This window comes from Alexandromys fortis, unplaced genomic scaffold, assembly GCF_014885135.2.
Source record: "Alexandromys fortis isolate MF-2015 unplaced genomic scaffold, M_Fortis_MF-2015_v1.1 scaffold_3, whole genome shotgun sequence".
NCBI lineage: Eukaryota > Metazoa > Chordata > Mammalia > Rodentia > Cricetidae > Alexandromys > Alexandromys fortis.
Window position 1 is genome coordinate 9190731 of NW_026067909.1, and position 16950 is coordinate 9207680.

The window sequence follows — 16950 nt, forward strand, 5'->3', positions numbered from 1 at the left end:
TCTATTTTTTTTTTCCAGGAAATATGTGATACAAAATATGTAAGTATGTGTGATATATAAGCATGATACAGGTACATATATCACATAAATATATACCATGTTTCATGTACACCTGTATTATATAGGTATTTACCATGTTTTATGTATCATGGCTGTGGTCCAGCTAGTCCAACAATGGCTGTCTCCTGTTGGAAAGGTCAAGAATCTGTTCGTTGTTTTGTCCAAGAGGCTGCATGTCTCTGCTGGTGTTCAGTCTGTGCTGGAATCCTGAAGAAGTAGGCTCTAATACCAGCTAATTACCAGGTCCTTTTATGTAGGCTGCCACCAGATGGTGTGGCTCAGATTTAAGGTGGGTGTTCTTACCTCAGATATCCCTGATTCAGGATGGGGCTCCCACCTGGAAATGATCCAGTCATGAAAAACTCTCAGAGGTGTGCCCGGTTGCTTAGGTTTCAGTAGATTCCAGATGTGGTCAAACTGACAACCAAGATTAGCTATCTCAGCAGGCGAGCTGTAAATCTTACAGGAAAAGGAAGATGGAGAAAAGACAGTCAATCTTTTTTGTCTTGGCAGGTGCAGAGACGGAGGTCAGGGCAAAAGGCAGTGGAGATGGCATGAAGGGGTGACCAAGGGGATGGGGGAAGGCGGGAGGTGGATCCTTGGAGCAAACGAGAATATCCAGAGGGTCAAGGAAGGAGACAGTCAAGTTAGGGAAGGCCAGTGCGAATGCTCGGTGAGTAAAGGAAAGAAACCAAAAGTAAAGCTCTGGGAGTGAAAAGGGGAAAGTTTGTTCCAAATTACCATAAACAGAGAAAGTGGGAGTGGGGCTACAGCTCCAGGGTTAAGAGGGAAGGGGTACCCGGGAGGAAGGAAGCCTGTGATCTGGGGTGAGGGGCTTTCAAGTGCAGAACAGGTGCTCAGAGGCCCTTGATATGCTAATAGCCACCACAGGTGTGTGTTGGTGGAAGAGCCAGGCACCCTTTTTGCCCAAGATAAGGATTCCTTTTAGCAAGTAGGAACTATCTTCTCAAGTCACCGAGGGAATGCTGTTGAAAGACCTGGATAAATTCAGACCCCCCTAGCAGGAAAAAAATAGAGCCAAAAATCTAAGCAGGGAGAGAGAAGAATCAGAAATCTAGGATTAGCCCGTTCAGTTTCAGGAACTAGCTGAAGATAAAGTTATATTGTAATCTTGAGTATAATCGAGAAACACGGAGTTGCCCCCTTGTGATCATCACTGGTATTTTCGGAATCTTCTGTGACACCCTCCCTACCCCTTTCAGATTACTGGGCTGTGGTTTCTTCCTTTAAAAACTCCTTCTCCCATTTACTCGGGGTCGAACTCCTCCCCTGCGTGGGGTTATGAGTCTTGGCCCCAGTGACTGGTTCCTGTCTTGTCGATTAAACCTCGTGTGATTGCAGCAAGGACGGTCTCTCATGAGTTACTGGAGGAGTCATGTTATCCCGAGACTTGAGTGAGAGTCTCCCCACACTGAGGGTCTTTCACTGTCTAAATGCCAGACTTTGGGAAAAAAGAATTTCTTGGGACCTGACAAAGAAGGACATGGCACAAAGCCACAGCTAGTCAAAAGGAAGAGAATAACTAACTGTTGGATGCAGAGCCACTGACACCTGAATAGCATAACTCCTGGACCTAACATCAAGATGCAGGGGCAAGGCTGGCTGTGGTGGGGAACAACAAGGCAGCCTAAAATCTGTACAGTTCCAACAACAGTTGCCATCTAAACATAGGTAGCAAAAGCTCATGGGGCTCCACCCCTAAATGAAGCTATAATCTATTAACAACTGCAGAAAAGGGAGAATTGGTCTTCCCCTGGGAGGAGCCAGCCTCAGTGTGACATGGGGGGAAAAAAAAAAAGCAAAATACCCGTAAACAATTCCATGATTGTCTGGTTAAAGCAAGCTGTATTTAGAACTGGCCAGCCAGCAACCTCTCCCAAAGTCGGGATTTCAGAGAGTAGTCCTTCACCAGCTTTTGAGGTCTCTTTTATGGAGAAAGGTTAGGGTTGATATAAAACAGCTGTTGAGATAATTGGCTGTTTGAAGAGGCAATAAAAATAAGAGCAAAAACACATCCTGTGGAAGAGGAGCCATCAAGGTGTCTGGGAAGACATGGTTTAATAAGGCAAAGGGCAATCTTCTGTCAAAGTTCAGGAGTTTAGCAAGGAAAAGGGGTGGGCACATATCGTGGGGTCACAAGTCCTGCAAAGGCTGAAATATGGATTTGCAGGATACATTAGGCCTTGGAAACAGAAATGTATTCTTATAAAATATGGCTACTTAATAATAATGTAACAATGTACCTCCTTAACAACAATGTGGCTCCCGTTTTTATTTGACACCTGTAATGACTGTTCTGTCTCTTTAAGAGACAAGCCACGCCCACTCCCTCCCCCATCTGCTGAGACAGGCTGATCTTCAGCTTCCAGCCTGAGTTTGCTTTCTTTTCCATCTCCTTCTCCAAGAGACATCTTCTTCCTTTTCCCTCTCCCCCCTCTCTGCTCTTTTCTCCCTTCCCTTCTATACTTCCATAACCCACTTAATAAATATCCAACCTCACTCTGCATGGTGTGCCTATCAGTCTGTCTCTCGCCCCCACCACCGCATGGTTCCCTGCCCAGGACCAGCTGCCTTCAGAGCAGTTCCTGCCTAGGACTGGCTGCTTTTGGGACCCGCTGCCCCCTGCCTGCCACGATGTGGCCTGCTGCCTGCTGCCGCTCAGGGACCTGCAGTGTTTCTGCCAATGAAGCTACTCGGGGATCTGCAGCAACTTTTATTAATCCATTACAACACCTCCTTTTGGTGTTCAGTACCAAGTCGTCAGCTCTAAAAACACCAACTGGAAGGCAATGTGAGAGCCAGAGTTACATTTTAAGTTTTAATTACTGATCAGTCTAAGAACAAGAATATAGAAATATAGGTTCCAAAAACAGGAACGTAGAGATAAAGAATTAAATTTGGAAGCCTAAGAGGAAGAGAGCAGGCTGTCGGCAGCTTTGTCAGCAGTTTAAGGATTAACTATTAACAGTGGGTTACTTTGCTTTACAACCAACCCATAGCTCTGTCTGCAAGACTGGAGTGGCCCTCTGCAAACTGAGGGTCAGCTTTAGATAACTCCCCAGCTACTCATGGCCAGCATCTGACGTGAGCTAAGTTAACTTTTAAATGATGGGATGTATGTGACTTTTTGGTTGTGCATTGTCCCATACCCTTCCCTGCTATGCAAAACTGGCAGTATCAGGGGAGTGTAAAACTTTGGTAAACATCATCAGAAAATGCCAGAGGGGGGAAAAAACAGGCTAAATACAAACACTAGTTTAACTGGGGAAAAAAAAACCTGTCAATAGAAACTTTTAAAAAAAGCAATTTTTATCTGAGTTTTACCTTGAGATTGTAAAAATTCTTTTGTTCATGCCTAATGCTTGCTTCTTGCTCTTAAAAGGGGACTTCTGAAACCACCCTTTGTCACAGCTACAGAAGCCGATCTCAGGCTGTGGTCACAGCTATAGCTGATAAGCTTTGTGTGCCCCGTGGCAATTTTTTTCTTTTCCTGAAATAAAGTTTGCTTCTGGTTTAATAGTCTTAATAGTCTTTGGTGGTCTGCCCCGCACCCCCCCCCCCCATCATCGCCCGACTGTGCCCAGACCCAACAATTACTAGAGATCCAGGAAACAAAAATGCCTCTGCTGTATGCGCCCTTACCCAAGGACAGATAGTTCCTGAAATGCTGGAGGCTGTCGTTTCCGGGAGAAAGCAAGTCACGTGCTTTCACTCCCCTAAACAAGTTTGTTTGACCCCTCTGCATTAGAAGTGCTTTGAATCACTGTGGGCAGGAGGTTCTCAAGCAGGGAATATATCAGGATGTATGCTTGCTTGTGATCGGGTATAGGCTGGAGGTACATCAGGAAGTATGCTTGCTCCTGACTGGGCCTGATGGGAAATGTAATGAATTATGGATTTTCCTTCTTAAGCCCTTGCAAAATTTGATTCAGGTCTATTTTCTGGAGAACCAGATATGGACCTGACCAAAGCCCATCCACCTGGCCAGTATTTAGTTAAAGCTTGCTTCAAATTGTGCTTTAAATTGAGGTAGTGGTCTTATTCTCGATTGGTGGATTTACATCAACACTGAAGAGACTCAACAGGTTGTGTTTATACATTTATTCAAGTATATGTATGTGTAACAACAATGGCTAAAAAGAGGCCCCGTGAATTTGGGAGGGGCATATGTGGGAGGAGTAGGACAGAAGGTAGAAATGATGTAATTGTATTTTAATTAAACAAAAATAAATAATAGCTGGGCGGTGGTGTCGCACACCTTTAATCCCAGCACCAGGGTGGCAGAGGCAGGCGGATCTCTGTGAGTTGAGGCCAGCCTGGTCTACAGAGTGAGTTCCAGGACTGCCAGAGCTACACCCAGAGAAACCCTGCCATGAAAAAACAAAACAAACAAACAAATAAAAAGCTAGGTGTAGTGGTGTTCATCTTTAATTCCAGCACTCAGGGGGAAGAAGTAGTTGGATCTCTGCGAGTTTTGAGGTTAGCTTGGTTTTCATAGCAAGTTCCAGGCCAACCACTCAAAAAATAAAATAAAAGAATTTCTCTAAATAGGAAAGGTCCAGTGGGCTAAGGGGAAAATCCAAAAAGCACGCGGTTGTGAGATGTGTGACCCTTTATAGGGTCTTCACGCAGAGTCCACCTCTCTCACGGTCCGGTGAAGTAGGATTTTCTCACACATGCTCTGTTCCTTATGTGAAGCCAGGTGCGGAAAGGTTTCAAACTGTCCCTAGCATGCTCTAGATGTTGTACCTAACCTATGGGGAACCAGCCTAAGGGGACACCAGCCTAAGTGGGAAGGGCATCCAGCCTTTCACAGCCAACTGGCTTCTTTCACAGGCTGGTTCTGATGAAGCTGTGTTCAGACTCTGCTCTCCTGCCACACGAGGTCACTTGACATGTCTCTTTCTGACCTCTTACTGTCTCTATCCAAATGTGCTGAGATTCTTTTCTTGTCCTGAAATTCTTTTCTGCGGTAGACTGAAGGGCCTCACTGTACCTGGGTGGTGGTCTCTAAGGTGGAACTGGGCCTCCCAGGCCCAACACTGGGCTTTGTCTCCCACAGCCACGGACAGTCATTGCTGCTACAGGTTGGGGAGGGCGGCAAAGTGCAGGAAGGGCTGGAGAGACTAAAGCTAAGGACTTCTGACGCATAAAGGCTATGGGGAGATTTTCAAAGAGAAGGGAGAAAGAAAGGGAGTGTGTGAGGGAAGGGAGTAGCTTGGAAAGTATCAGAAATACTAAAGAAGCCTGGATGGTAAATGAAAAGTGAGGAGTTGACAGCTGATATGATTCGGAGGGAGAGGAACCCTGGTGGGCCTAGAGGCCATGTTGAGGGTGAAAGACAGACACACCAGGCAGTCTCTCTCTCTCTCTCTCTCTCTCTCTCCTTTTCTGCCACAAGGCTGGTCTCCTTCCCTCCCCTCTTCCCCTTTTCCATTCCCTCTTTCTTGATAAAACTTCCCACGGAAGTTCTGTCTGCCTGGTACGTCTGTCTCTCATCCTCCGCAGGGCCCCTTGGCCTGCCAAGGTCTCTCTCCAGCTGAATGACGCCAACAGCTCCTTCGAAGGGTTGAGAAGAAAGTTTTATTGTAGATAAGAAGGAGAGTTCAGTCAGAGGCATCTGGAAGGGTCTGGACTGAACTGGGCCAGCAGAATAAATCAGGACATGATTGGAGACACAGGGAGAGCACATGACAACCAAGACACCGAGACAGCTCCTAGCCAAAATGTCTGGGTTATATGGAAATTAGAGAAGCCGGGAAACAGAAGGGAAGAGAAGGGGCTAGAGAGGTCTAAGATGGGGGTGCGGTGTGTCAGTCAGGATTACTCTGTACAGGTACTTGAGGGTAGAGACTGGGGGAGCCAGAGGCTAGCATAGACCTTGGTATGCTAACAGGCACCGTGGTCTAAAATTACTGGAGGAGCCATAGGTCTTTTTGCCAGAGCTAAGGAGAGTGGCTCCATTTAGCAGATGAGACCGGTCTTCTCGAGTTCCTGAGGCTTTTGTCTAAATGCCAGACTTTGGGAAAAGGAACTTCTTGGGGCCTAACAGGTGGTGACTGTACAATAGGAGAGGGTGGGTAATGGACTGGCAAAGTGAGGCAGGCAGAAAGTATTTAGGGTGCAGTCAGGTGATATAGCCAGCTGCAAACCTTGGGTTTAACTGGGGTGTGAACTAACTGTCCTCGCTGGGTGGCACTGGAGTAGCAGGAGTCTCTACAGTGGGTCCAGGAGGCTTGGGCTTGACACCAGCCATTGGTGGCAGTGGGTGTTGGTGGCACAGATACAAGGTAAACAGGGCTTTGATCTGGGCATCTGAGCAGCAGGAACAGATTCTGGAGCAGGTGAAGCCCAGGCTCTGACCGAACTGGTTCACAAACACAGAGTCTGGGGCAGAGCAGGGAACTGATGAAAAACGGACAAGACAGGCCCAGGTCCCCCCAGGAAAGCAGGCAGATGGAGATCAAAAGGGTGGGGTCCCCAGCAAAGGGAAGGACCGTCCAAGAAGACCGGTCAGTGTCCTTTATAGTGACTAAACGTCACTGTAGAGAGGGATCTCAGCCCCACCCGCTCTGCACACGTCTTAAAGCCAAAGCCCAATTCTAGTACGAACTGAATCAGGGCACTCGCCCCAAATACCACATTTTCCCCAGGTTCCACCTAGAGTCAGCCCCGCCCACCTGCCACGCCGCCGGGTCGCTTCTCCTTCCTCCCGCCAGGGGCTGCTAGCACAGAGCCCACAGAGCCCACAGAGCCTTCTAACATCGGGGCCCGCACCGCCTGGAGTTGGACTGCGGTGAGTCGCTAAACCGCCGGTCCCCGCCTCCCCCGCCCACCCCCACCCGCTTCCCCAACCGGCCCTCACCCTCTTCCACCAAATACTCTAAAAATTCACTTTCGTCCTTTCACTCCCAAGTCTCCCGTCCTGTCGGTCAACCTGCTATCCTCCTCTCCGCCCCGCTTCCCCCGCCCACTCACTGACTTCCTCTTTCCTTCCCCCCCCTTCCCCCCCCAAACCAAGTCTCTCTCCTTCCCAGTTAGGGCCCTCAGGCCACCACCACTCCCATCACAATCCACCACATCCGGTTCCTCCTCTCCCACCCCGATACCCCCCTACCCCCAACCACCCCCCAACTCCCCGCTATCCCACCACAGCTCCTGATTCCTCTGCCTCCACTGTCCGGCCTCAGGCTCCCTGAGGGTTTGGGGCCAGCGCGGAACTCCCTGTTTCCACTCTCAGCTCTTCCCTACTTCGCGAAGATGGGTCAGGACCTCGCGAGAGGAAGACCTGTTGCAGTTGCTGAGGAAGCTGGTTTGCAGATTCAGTTGCATTCCTCTTGAGTTAGGGGGTGTGTTCTCAGCGCAACCCCTAAGTGGAGGCTTTATAAATACTGCTCTCCTAAACTAGCCCCTCACGCCTGTCACCATCTATGTAGACTTGAGGGTTTATGTCAGTCAGAGGGAAGCCCAGCTAGTCACTGTCATCTCGCCTTCCCCAGGCCACCTGGACTGAGATAGCTTTCCATGGACAATTCTGAAGATGACCCGACCATATTCAGTACCCACTGTCTGCCCGGTGACCCCAGGTTCTGGGCCACTGTAACCAATTCATACCTGGGCACACGTGTGTATCATGACGTTATACATGTAAGTGGTGTGTACAACGGAGCTGGAGGGAATACTCACCGGGCAATTCTGCCCAGTCCCATCAATGTCCAGCTGAAGGCCCCTGCAGGAACAGAACCACTGACTGAGACCTTTGCCCTGGATACTAACACAGGTTAGCGGCCACCAATCCTGGTCAAGCCATTGCTCTGGGTGAGCCAGACCTCCCCACTTGTCCATGAAATCTCACAAGGGAAGGGACCACAAAGGCCAGTCTGTGACTGAGGCCTGTAATCTCAACCCTGGGGAAGATGGAGAATTGGAGGACAGCCTCGGGTATATAACAAGATTCATCTCAAAAATAAGTAAACAAATGGCCTTTAATTTAAGGGAGAGAAAAAAATAAGCATAAAAAGCTGCCTCCCCAAATGAGGTCTCTGTGGTTTGTCTTGCTTTTCTGTCATCTGGGTGGGCCCACTACAAGTGGGAAGAGGCAACATGAGATCTGAGGGACCCCACTCCCAGCCCAGGAAGGTCATGGTGCTCTGTGGTATGGGAGTCCACAGTTTTGAGTCCATCTGAGACCTTCCCCAGGATGACTGAGCCTCCCAACCCTCCCTAGGTTCCTTCCTGCACACCCTGGAAGGCTCCAGCTTCCGGGCTTCCCAATGCATCTATGCTCACCGTGTGTTACCCCATGTCCTGGCCTTCAGCGTGTCCATTGCACGCTTGACCACAGGGAACAAGCCCGTCACGGTGCTGCTAAAGGCATCCTTCTCCCCAGAAAGCCCAGACCTGGATCTGCATGTTGGGCCTGACTTCCAGGGAGCCCGGTAAGGAGCACACTGGGTGAATCTAGGTGCCCCAGAGAGGAAATCCTTTCCTGAGACTCAGTTATACTCTTGCAGGTACCTCCATGGCCACACACTCACCCCTGAGCAGCCAGGAGAGCCACAGCAGGAAGTACACATGCTGTGGATGCCGGTACCCCCAGTCTTGACCCTTGCAGAAGATGAGCAAGACAGGACCTGGGACTTTCTGACTGTGGTTGGTGGCAGCCAGGCTGAGGCCCAGGGCTGCTTTGCTGAGGCCCTACAGCTGCAGACCAGGGGCGTTCTGTATACAGTCCATGCAGACGCCTGGGCCCAGCTCTCGGCCAGCTGTGGCCTAGATGTGACTGGACCCCTGGCCTTGCGCCAGGCCCTCCGTGGTTCTCTCTACTACCTGCTCAGTGAGCTTCCCCAGCCTGGCACCGAAGGATCAATCAGCCATGGGCTTAGCCCTGGAGGCCTCTCTAATGGGAGTCAGGAGGAGTGCTACTGGGGCCATATCTTCTGGGATCAGGTACATCCTGCACTAGTTACCCAGGAAGAACTGCATGTTAACATCTTGGGCGTTGCCTTTACCTGAGCTCAAGACCGTAGAAAACATGGGGGCGGGCTGGAGAGACGGATTAGCAGTTAAGAGCAGTGACTGTTCTTCCTAAGGTCCTGAGTTCAATTCCCAGCAACCACATGGTGGCTCATAACCATCTGTTATAAGATCTGGTGCCCACTTCTGACCTCCAGGTATACATGCAGGCAGAACACTATACATAAAAAAATCAATCTTTCTTTAAAAAGCAAATATAATTTTTTAAAAAAAAATGGGGGTTATAGACAGAAGGGCTTCCTGGAAGAGATGGTTTTTCAGAAGTAAGGTGTGTAGGAATTTGGCAGAGAAGAGTGGTGTGGGTTAGAGCAACAGAATTTGTGGAAGGCCGAGGGTGTGTGGCTTTTGAAGGCAGAGGAGCCTCACTGAGGTGGGAAGAACAGCAGGCCGGTACCACCGGAGTCCCAGAGTGAGCTGGGTACAAGCCTGGAGCTTACTGGAGGACGCAGGAAGCCATAGGGACTTTTTAGAGGAGTGACAGGGGTGGAGATACAGTCCGGAGAGATCTGCCAGGAGTAGCTGGGTGATGGGAAGCAAGGGCTGGAGGGGTCAAGGATGTAGCATGCGGAGTTTCAGTGGCCACTGGCTGAGGAAATATTGGGGGGAGAAAACTCAAGGCCACTTCTACATCTGATACCTTGGGAAAGCTGTTCTGTGGCCCATTTGGCAGATGAAGCCAAAGGAAGCTGAGGTCAGGCAGCCAGAGAATGCAGAGCAAGCTCACCCTAGAGGCCTGAGCCCTGATACAAACTAGAGCCCTTAGCGTCTCCTGATACTGCCTGGGCTGAGAACCAGAACTCTGGGCTGTCTAAGCTGGAGAAATAACACTGGAGTGGGCAAGCAAGGGAGGCCCCAGGTGGGTCTGGGTGAGCATGAGAGGAAACTCAGAGAGGCAGAGGGATTGCCAAAGGGTAGGTGGGGGAAAGAAGCCCCCAGATGTCTTATTTGCTGTGTGCTGGCTGGAAGCCTTGGTGGGGTGGAATGTGGGCAGTAAGGGAGGGGGACGGTATGGACCTCTGCTTAATCCCAGAATGGTTCCTCCTCTCAGGACCTCTGGATGTTCCCAAATATTCTGATGCTCAACCCAGAGGCCGCTAGGGCCATCCTGGAGTACAGAGTCCGTACACTGGGAGGGGCCCTGAAGAATGCCCAGAACCTAGGCTACCAGGTAACAGGGCCTGGGTGCTATCCCATAGGGTCCCTGCCCCAGGGTCTTCCCAGTGTCTTTCAGTGACCACCAGACCCACAAACCTCCTCTTTCCTTTCCTCCACAAAGGATTGCACCTCTGATAGGACTGGACTGGCCCTCCAGGCCAAGACCTGACCATTGCATCCTCTTTCCTCCTAGGGAGCCAAGTTCGCTTGGGAAAGTGCAAGCACTGGGCTGGAGGTCTGCCCTGAGGACATTTATGGGATCCAGGAGGTCCACGTGAATGGAGCCGTGGTGTTGGCCTTCCAGCTGTACTACCGCTGCACTCAGGTGAGGCACCACTGTGTCCCACGTGCACCCACGCACCTCTTGAGGCCACACTCCACGCCGTGACCCTGGGAAGTTGAGCGAAGAGGGACTTTGGAAGCCAGGCACTGCTTTCTGGGTGTTCGGAAGGTAGGCACCAGCCGTGCACAGTGGCCCTCTTGTACACCCGGTCCCTTGCCCCGCTCTCCCTCTGCAGGACCTGCAGCTCTTCCAAGAGGCTGGTGGCTGGGATGTGGTCAGTGCGGTAGCTGAGTTTTGGTGCAGCCGTGTAGAATGGAGCCCCCAGGAGAAGATGTACCACCTGAAAGGTGAGGACTAGGGAGCACAGGGGCCAGCTCGGCGTGGACTGCCACCATGGAAGGGCGTGTCCTGAGCCCCTACACTAACTGTCATGGTGGCCCCATGTGACCAGGAGTCATGCCGCCCGATGAATACCACTCAGGAGTCAACAACTCTGTGTACACCAACGTCCTGGTCCAGAACAGGTCAGACAGAAGACATCCCCTTCCCTAGCCCAGCACAGCAGACAGGACCCAGTCAGAAGCTGTGCAACTGTGGCTTGTACCCTCCCCAGCCTGCGCTTCGCTGCTGCATTGGCCAAGGACCTGGGTCTGTCTGTTCCCAACCAGTGGCTGGAGGTGGCCGATAGGATCAAGGTGCCGTTTGACTCTGAGCAGAACTTCCACCCTGAGTTTGATGGCTATGAGCGAGGTGAGTGGTACTGAGTCCTCCAAGGGCCCTTCTGATTGGTCACACACACACACACCTCACCCCCCCCCCAACCCCACACACACCCAGAAACACCCTCATCCCTTTGACCAAGAACGCATCCCTATCCTGCTGCCCCCTCCCCCCCCCCAAATCAGGAGAAGAAGTGAAACAGGCAGATGTCGTGCTCCTGGGATACCCAGTTCCCTTTCCCCTGAAACCCGACATCCGAAGGAAAAATCTGGAGATTTATGAGGCTGTGACATCCCCCCAGGGCCCCGCAATGACCTGGGTAAGGAGTCTAACCCTACTGTCCTCTCCTTCCTTCCCACGTGGTGAGTCTAACTGCTTCATATCTGGATCCTGACCTCAGAGTATGTTTGCCGTGGGCTGGATGGAGCTGAGGGACCCCTCAAGGGCCCAGGTCCTCCTGAGCAAGAGTTTCATCAATGCCACTGAGCCCTTTAAGGTCAGCCTGGCTTCCGCCCACCACCAGCTGCCTCCCTCTTCTCCCTCTGTGGGAGTCTCAGCGGGATAAGGGTCCTGCTGAGGCTGGACCCATGTCACAGCCGCTCTTGCTGCCTGCCTGCAGGTGTGGACAGAGAATGCGGATGGGTCTGGCGCAGTGAACTTCTTGACGGGCATGGGGGGCTTTCTGCAGGCAGCACTCTTCGGGTGCACAGGATTCAGGTGAGTGCAGAGACCAGCGGTGCAATTCCCACTTGTCCCAACCCTCTTCACCACACAGCTCTCCCTCACAGGATCACTGAGGCAGGTGTGACCTTTGACCCCCTGTGTCCAGACCTGATCTCCAGAGTGTCTGTCTCTGGCATCTCCTACCTGGGGAACAAGTTCAACTTCACCTTTTCCAAGGACACGGTGACACTTGAGGTCACAGTCCGTGCAGAACCCTGGGCGCCCTTGCTAGAGGTTGAGCTATGGCCATCGCTGACCCGGCTCCCCCTGCCACCAGGTAAGGAAAAGCCTTTGGGACTGTGGTGCAGAAGTCTTGGTGCATGCCCTAAAGGATTAACCATCTCTTTTGCAGGACATAAGGTCTGCTTTCCCCACTCAGCTGGCCGGATACAAAAGTCATCCCCCTAGCGGTCCAGAAATTCCAACTCTTCAGTGTTTCCTGAAAGGAACCCGTTTTAGTACCTCAGGGACACTTCTGGACCCTCAGCTGCATTGCCCACCCATACAGTCTCTCAGTCTGGATCCAGGCCTAACCCATTAAGGCTATTGGGCGTTCCCTCTGCATCCTCCCCTTCCTCCTTCCTCTCCTTACCCTCTCCTGTACTGGGCTGTCTACCTAGAGCTTCATACATTCCTTGCTTTGGGGCCGACCCCAGCACCCAACCCTTCAGCTCCCCATTTTGGTGTCTCCCTAGTCCTTAACTTCCTTGCTCACCTCTGGTCTCTGACTGGCTCTGGTCAAAGAGCTGGATGGGGAATGACCCTGCTGAGGAGGTGGCCAGCAGGTGGGTCCTAGAAGCAGGGGCTTAGCTACCCAAATAAGAGCTTCCTGTGGTTTGCAGTTGGGACCACGCCTGACTGGCCAAGTTCTCAAGGGTTTGTGGCTTTGAGCTTCCTCTTCTCTGACTCCTCTTGACGTCAGTTGGTGTCGAGCATGGTGGGCCAGGGTGAAAGCCGTTAACCATGGGAGAAGGAAGTCAGTGCTGTCACCAGAGGATGCAGTAGATGAACATCAGATCAAGACCACGAAGTTCCTGGCTGGCAACCAGAGAAACTGGAGTCAAATGAGCCGAGAAGCTGCCCAGGTTTCACTCCTGGCCCTCAGTTCCTGGCATACTTTATCAGAGTTCCTCCCAGAACGAGGTGCATAGAACAGGGCCAGGATCCTGGTAAAACCTGTGCCCCTCTACCAAACCAGCTTGGCTAATTAAAGTCAGCGGGGGGCATGAGCTCCTGAAGTCAGGTTGTGATGGATTCCTGTCCCTTTGCATCTGGGGATGTGGTTTCAAAGTTCAGCAGCAAGGTGGGGCCCTTGCGTCTTCCTCTGCCTTCTTCACGGTGGGCCAGGGCGTTATCCGGCAGAAGTGGGTGTTCATCCGTTGCCTCAAAGCCAGGACTGGGCATGGGCAGCAGCAGGTTGGTTGGTAACACTGCCCCCAAAGAATAGATGTAGCCCAGTACCTGGGTGTGCATAAGTGTAAGTGGTCACTTCTGTGCATGTGTTATGGTAAGCTTCTGGGGCCTGGAGGGTGGCAGAATATGTGGGCTGGCACAGCATATCGGGTCTAAGTAGCCTGGGGCAGGAGAAGCTGTTGCTGATGCCCCACTGGCTTGACCACACACTCTGTCCTCAGCACCGGGGCACAAACCAGGCAGTCCTTTCCCAGATTATAAATGGAGGCTGGCAAAATATCCCGTGTTTGGGGACATCTACCCAGGAACAGATAAGTCCCTGCAGCCAGCAGGAGTTGGCCTTTTCCTCAACTAGACCAGGGGCCCATGGTCAGCACATTGTCTCTATCTTTGTCCAAGCACAGCTACGGTGTCCTTGTCCCTTGTCCACGGTCGGATTAGTGCCCAGCACTAATTTCATCTCCATTCCCAAACACAGGTCATCATATGGCCCTATCTCTAGGGGTTGGCTTGGCAGAGCCTAGAGCTCCTCAGGGCCAGCTTTTGGCTATAGCCGTGTGACTGTGGGGAGCTGCCTCTGGTCTCTGAGTAGGATAGCTTAGCAGAAACCTCCAGCTTAGAAAGAGCTGGCAGGGAGAAGGGGCTCCTGGGGAGGAAGGGGGCTGGGTGGAGTGCTCAACCCCCAAGCCTACTTTTGGTTAAGTGTTATGCAGTTAGCTTGCTCTGTAATAGGCCGGCCACAGTAAGAAGCGGGTGGGGTGGAGGGGCTCACAGCAGCCTCATCAGGGATGCGACACAAAGGGAAAATAACGGGAGAACATGCACTTGGCACCACTGGAGGCTCAGAGTTATCCATGCCCACTGCCTGTCTGCCTCTGGACACGGGCGAGCGAAAGAGAAGGCTAGAGTCCAGTGTTCAGTCCCACATAGGAAAATGGACCCTACTTACCTTCCCCTCAGCCTTCACTGACCCAGGACGGAAGAAGACCGCTGTGGCATGTGAGGACTCGGGGCACACCCTCACATGTTCTGGGACACAGCCCATCAAACCACAGGGTAGTAGGAATCAAAGGCCCGAATTCCCGAACTTCATCCTAAAATACTTAGGCTCCTCCACCCCAGAACCCACAGGCTGCCCATAGCCAAGCAAAAGCAGTAGTCAGGGGCCGCCAAGCGGACAGAATCAGATGACTGGGAGTTGGCCAGAGGATCTGGTGCTGGGTCTCCCTACATAACTACCACCAAGAAGGAGGAACCCACACGTTTCTGGAATCTACCACCTTTAATCATGAATGGAGATGCAGCCTGGTAAGTGGGGAAAGGGGGCAAAGACAGGTACTGAGGACCCTCTGGGTTAGAGGTAAAGTCTAAGGGTCTGAGTGGGTCAGTGTCGAATGCACATGGTGGACAAGAGGGTCGTGGTTGGGCAGAGACCAAGGTACTGTGGTAGGCTCTAACTCCCAGGAGCTGGTGTTGGGCACCTGGGTTCGGTGACCTTGAACTCTTAGTTATAGTCCTCGTCATCAAACTTGGTGGTGAAGAAAGCCGCAGAGTCTTTGGCCAGCCGGGACAGGTGCAAGGCTCCGGTCACCACCAGCCCGAGGAGCAGCAGTGGGGGTACCAGTGTCCACATTGCCGCCAGGATGTTGTAGCATTTAGCTTTGGAGCCGTAGTGCCTCGCAGCCTCCAGGTCCCCAGCAATCTTCTGGTCTCGGGCCTGCAGAGCCAAAATGTTACACGTTCTGGTCCCCCCTCATAGGAGACCAGAGACCGCTCAGGGCAACTGTAGGGCAGAGTCTGGACTCCAGAGGGGCATGGCTTGAGGAAATATCCCCCGGGCTGGGCCTATAGTCTCCCAGCTTGGCACAGTTTGGCACCTGGCAGGGTCCTGGGTCATGATGGCCCCAGCCTAAAGCCTACAGATAGAGAATCAGTGGCCATTGTGGGTCAGCAGCGTCCTTGGGAGCCTCCTGTGGAGAAGAGTCCTAGAGAACCAAGAACTCCGTCCCATACAGGAGCTACAGAGGGAATCCCTCTATGGGCAACCTTTAAGGACTTTACCCTTTTCGGGGGACTTTATAGCCATGCCTGTGAACAGTGCATTCACCCGTTGATGGATAAGCTCTCATGGTCCCCAAACTCGGTGAGGGACAGTGGCGATACCAACACACCTCTTCATATACTTTTCTTTTGAATTCCTACCCCCGCCCCACGCTCACACATTCTCCCTCCCCAGCCCTTCCCCGCAAGCCTTGAAGCTAACCTTGACCGAGTGGACCAGCGCCAGGAAACCGAGGCAGCACAGGTTCAGGTAGACCGTGCTGAAGACTGACCACAGGAGATGGTCTCGTGGCATAGGGCCCGGTGTTCCCACGGAGAGGGCCGTGTGGGCAGCATCATCAGCCTTGCGGGATAGAGCCCGGGGGTCCTCACGGGGATAGGAAGTGTCCATGGGTTCCAGCGCCGTGTCTTCCTAGCTGAGGCTTGTGCTCTCTGAGTACCACCAGGCTTGCTTATAGCCTGACGCTACCCTCCCTGGCTGGCCAGCCCCACCCGCTATATATAACACAAATTACAACCTCGGCCTGCCAAGTAGTGTGGCCCGCCCTTGCACCCCAGCATCCCCCACCCCTCTCAAAAGACCCCATCAAAGGCCACTGCGTCACATGGGCAGCGGCTGTGGACCACCCAACAGAGTGCCCCCTGCATGCAGTCTTGACTATCCACAGAAGGCTGCTCCAGGCCGCTGGCTGCAAACAGTTCCATGGTGGACCCTGAGGCTGCCTCAGTTTGAGGGGGGAGCCAGAGCTCCCCCTCAGGACCAGAGCTGCATATACCATAGCCCTCCATCTCCAGAACTCAGAACCCAGGCCTTGATCAGGTGGCCTTCTGCCGACAAGCACAAACGAGAGAGCAAACGCGTACTTGCTGGAGGTGGATGCTAAGAAAATAGCAGGCAGAAAGGAATAAGGAAGGAGACCGCCTGTCCCACCACAAACTGTAAGAAGCCCCTCCCCACTCCCCATGATAGGCATCCCCTCCAGCTCCTGGGCCTGTCAGAGCTGCCCTTCCCAATCCTAAAATCTGAGTGGAATAGTAAAGGGGACCTTAGGTTCTTCCCAGGTCAAACCCTTAGCAAGAGCTAGACCCTGCTCCACACCTCCACTGCCCAGCCTTCCTCGGGTATGCAGGCCAAGAGCCTGGCTTACTCTTGCCCGTGCCACTAGGATCACTAGCCACCCACCAAGCAAGCAGTGTTGGGGCCTGCAGGAGAGTCTGAGTATGTGAAGTTGTCCCTGACCTGAAGCAGGGAGACCTCAGTGGGCAGGGAAGATGACTGGCAGGGACCTAGTTAGAGCATCTGACTCTCAGATGACTTTCTCCAAGGTCCCTCGTCATTTGGTCTCCTCCAGTCCGGGGGCCGGGAAGATGATGAGTGATATTACTAATCCCAGGCCTATTCCTCCACCCCCAAGTACCTGTGCATCAGTGCCCTGGTCTTCCCTGCCTTAAGAGACACTGTCTTTGGCAGTACTGTT

The 16950-nt window shown here is 52.4% G+C and overlaps 2 protein-coding genes across 4 annotated transcripts; one reads left to right on the forward strand and one right to left on the reverse strand.

Moving 5' to 3' along the window:
- Nucleotides 1-6709: 6709 nt before the first annotated feature.
- Nucleotides 6710-13241, forward strand: Pgghg (protein-glucosylgalactosylhydroxylysine glucosidase). Of its 3 annotated transcripts, none has more exons than XR_007590902.1 (14): nucleotides 6710-6877; nucleotides 7581-7861; nucleotides 8309-8519; nucleotides 8595-9030; nucleotides 10166-10285; nucleotides 10466-10597; nucleotides 10791-10902; nucleotides 11007-11079; nucleotides 11169-11305; nucleotides 11461-11594; nucleotides 11676-11771; nucleotides 11895-11992; nucleotides 12105-12275; nucleotides 12351-13241. XR_007590902.1 is itself a non-coding variant. In XM_050137705.1 (14 exons), the coding sequence occupies exons 2-14, from the start codon at nucleotides 7606-7608 to the stop codon at nucleotides 12404-12406; spliced, it is 2073 nt and encodes a 690-aa protein (XP_049993662.1). In that variant the 5' UTR covers nucleotides 6710-6877; nucleotides 7581-7605; the 3' UTR covers nucleotides 12407-13241. The 3 variants fall into 3 exon arrangements, 2 of the variants coding, with proteins under 2 accessions (XP_049993662.1, XP_049993663.1); XM_050137705.1 differs by having other exon boundaries at nucleotides 12064-12275; XM_050137706.1 differs by lacking the exon at nucleotides 10166-10285 and having other exon boundaries at nucleotides 12064-12275.
- Nucleotides 13242-14844: 1603 nt separating this feature from the next.
- Nucleotides 14845-16657, reverse strand: Ifitm5 (interferon induced transmembrane protein 5). Its single transcript, XM_050137688.1, has 2 exons — nucleotides 15675-16657; nucleotides 14845-15128 (listed from the first exon to the last, which is right to left on the reverse strand). The coding sequence occupies exons 1-2, from the start codon at nucleotides 15861-15863 to the stop codon at nucleotides 14916-14918; spliced, it is 402 nt and encodes a 133-aa protein (XP_049993645.1). The 5' UTR covers nucleotides 15864-16657; the 3' UTR covers nucleotides 14845-14915.
- Nucleotides 16658-16950: the final 293 nt, after the last annotated feature.

Coding starts and splice junctions, on each gene's coding strand:
- Pgghg (XM_050137705.1), top strand. CDS start 7,606: ATGGACAATTCTGAAGATGACCCGACCATATTCAGTACCCACTGTCTG. Junction 9,031..10,165: donor GCCATATCTTCTGGGATCAG/GTACATCCTGCA, acceptor TCCTCCTCTCAG/GACCTCTGGATGTTCCCAAA. Junction 11,993..12,063: donor TTCGGGTGCACAGGATTCAG/GTGAGTGCAGAG, acceptor TCTCCCTCACAG/GATCACTGAGGCAGGTGTGA.
- Ifitm5 (XM_050137688.1), bottom strand. CDS start 15,863: ATGGACACTTCCTATCCCCGTGAGGACCCCCGGGCTCTATCCCGCAAG. Junction 15,129..15,674: donor CGCTGGTCCACTCGGTCAAG/GTTAGCTTCAAG, acceptor TTGGCTCTGCAG/GCCCGAGACCAGAAGATTGC.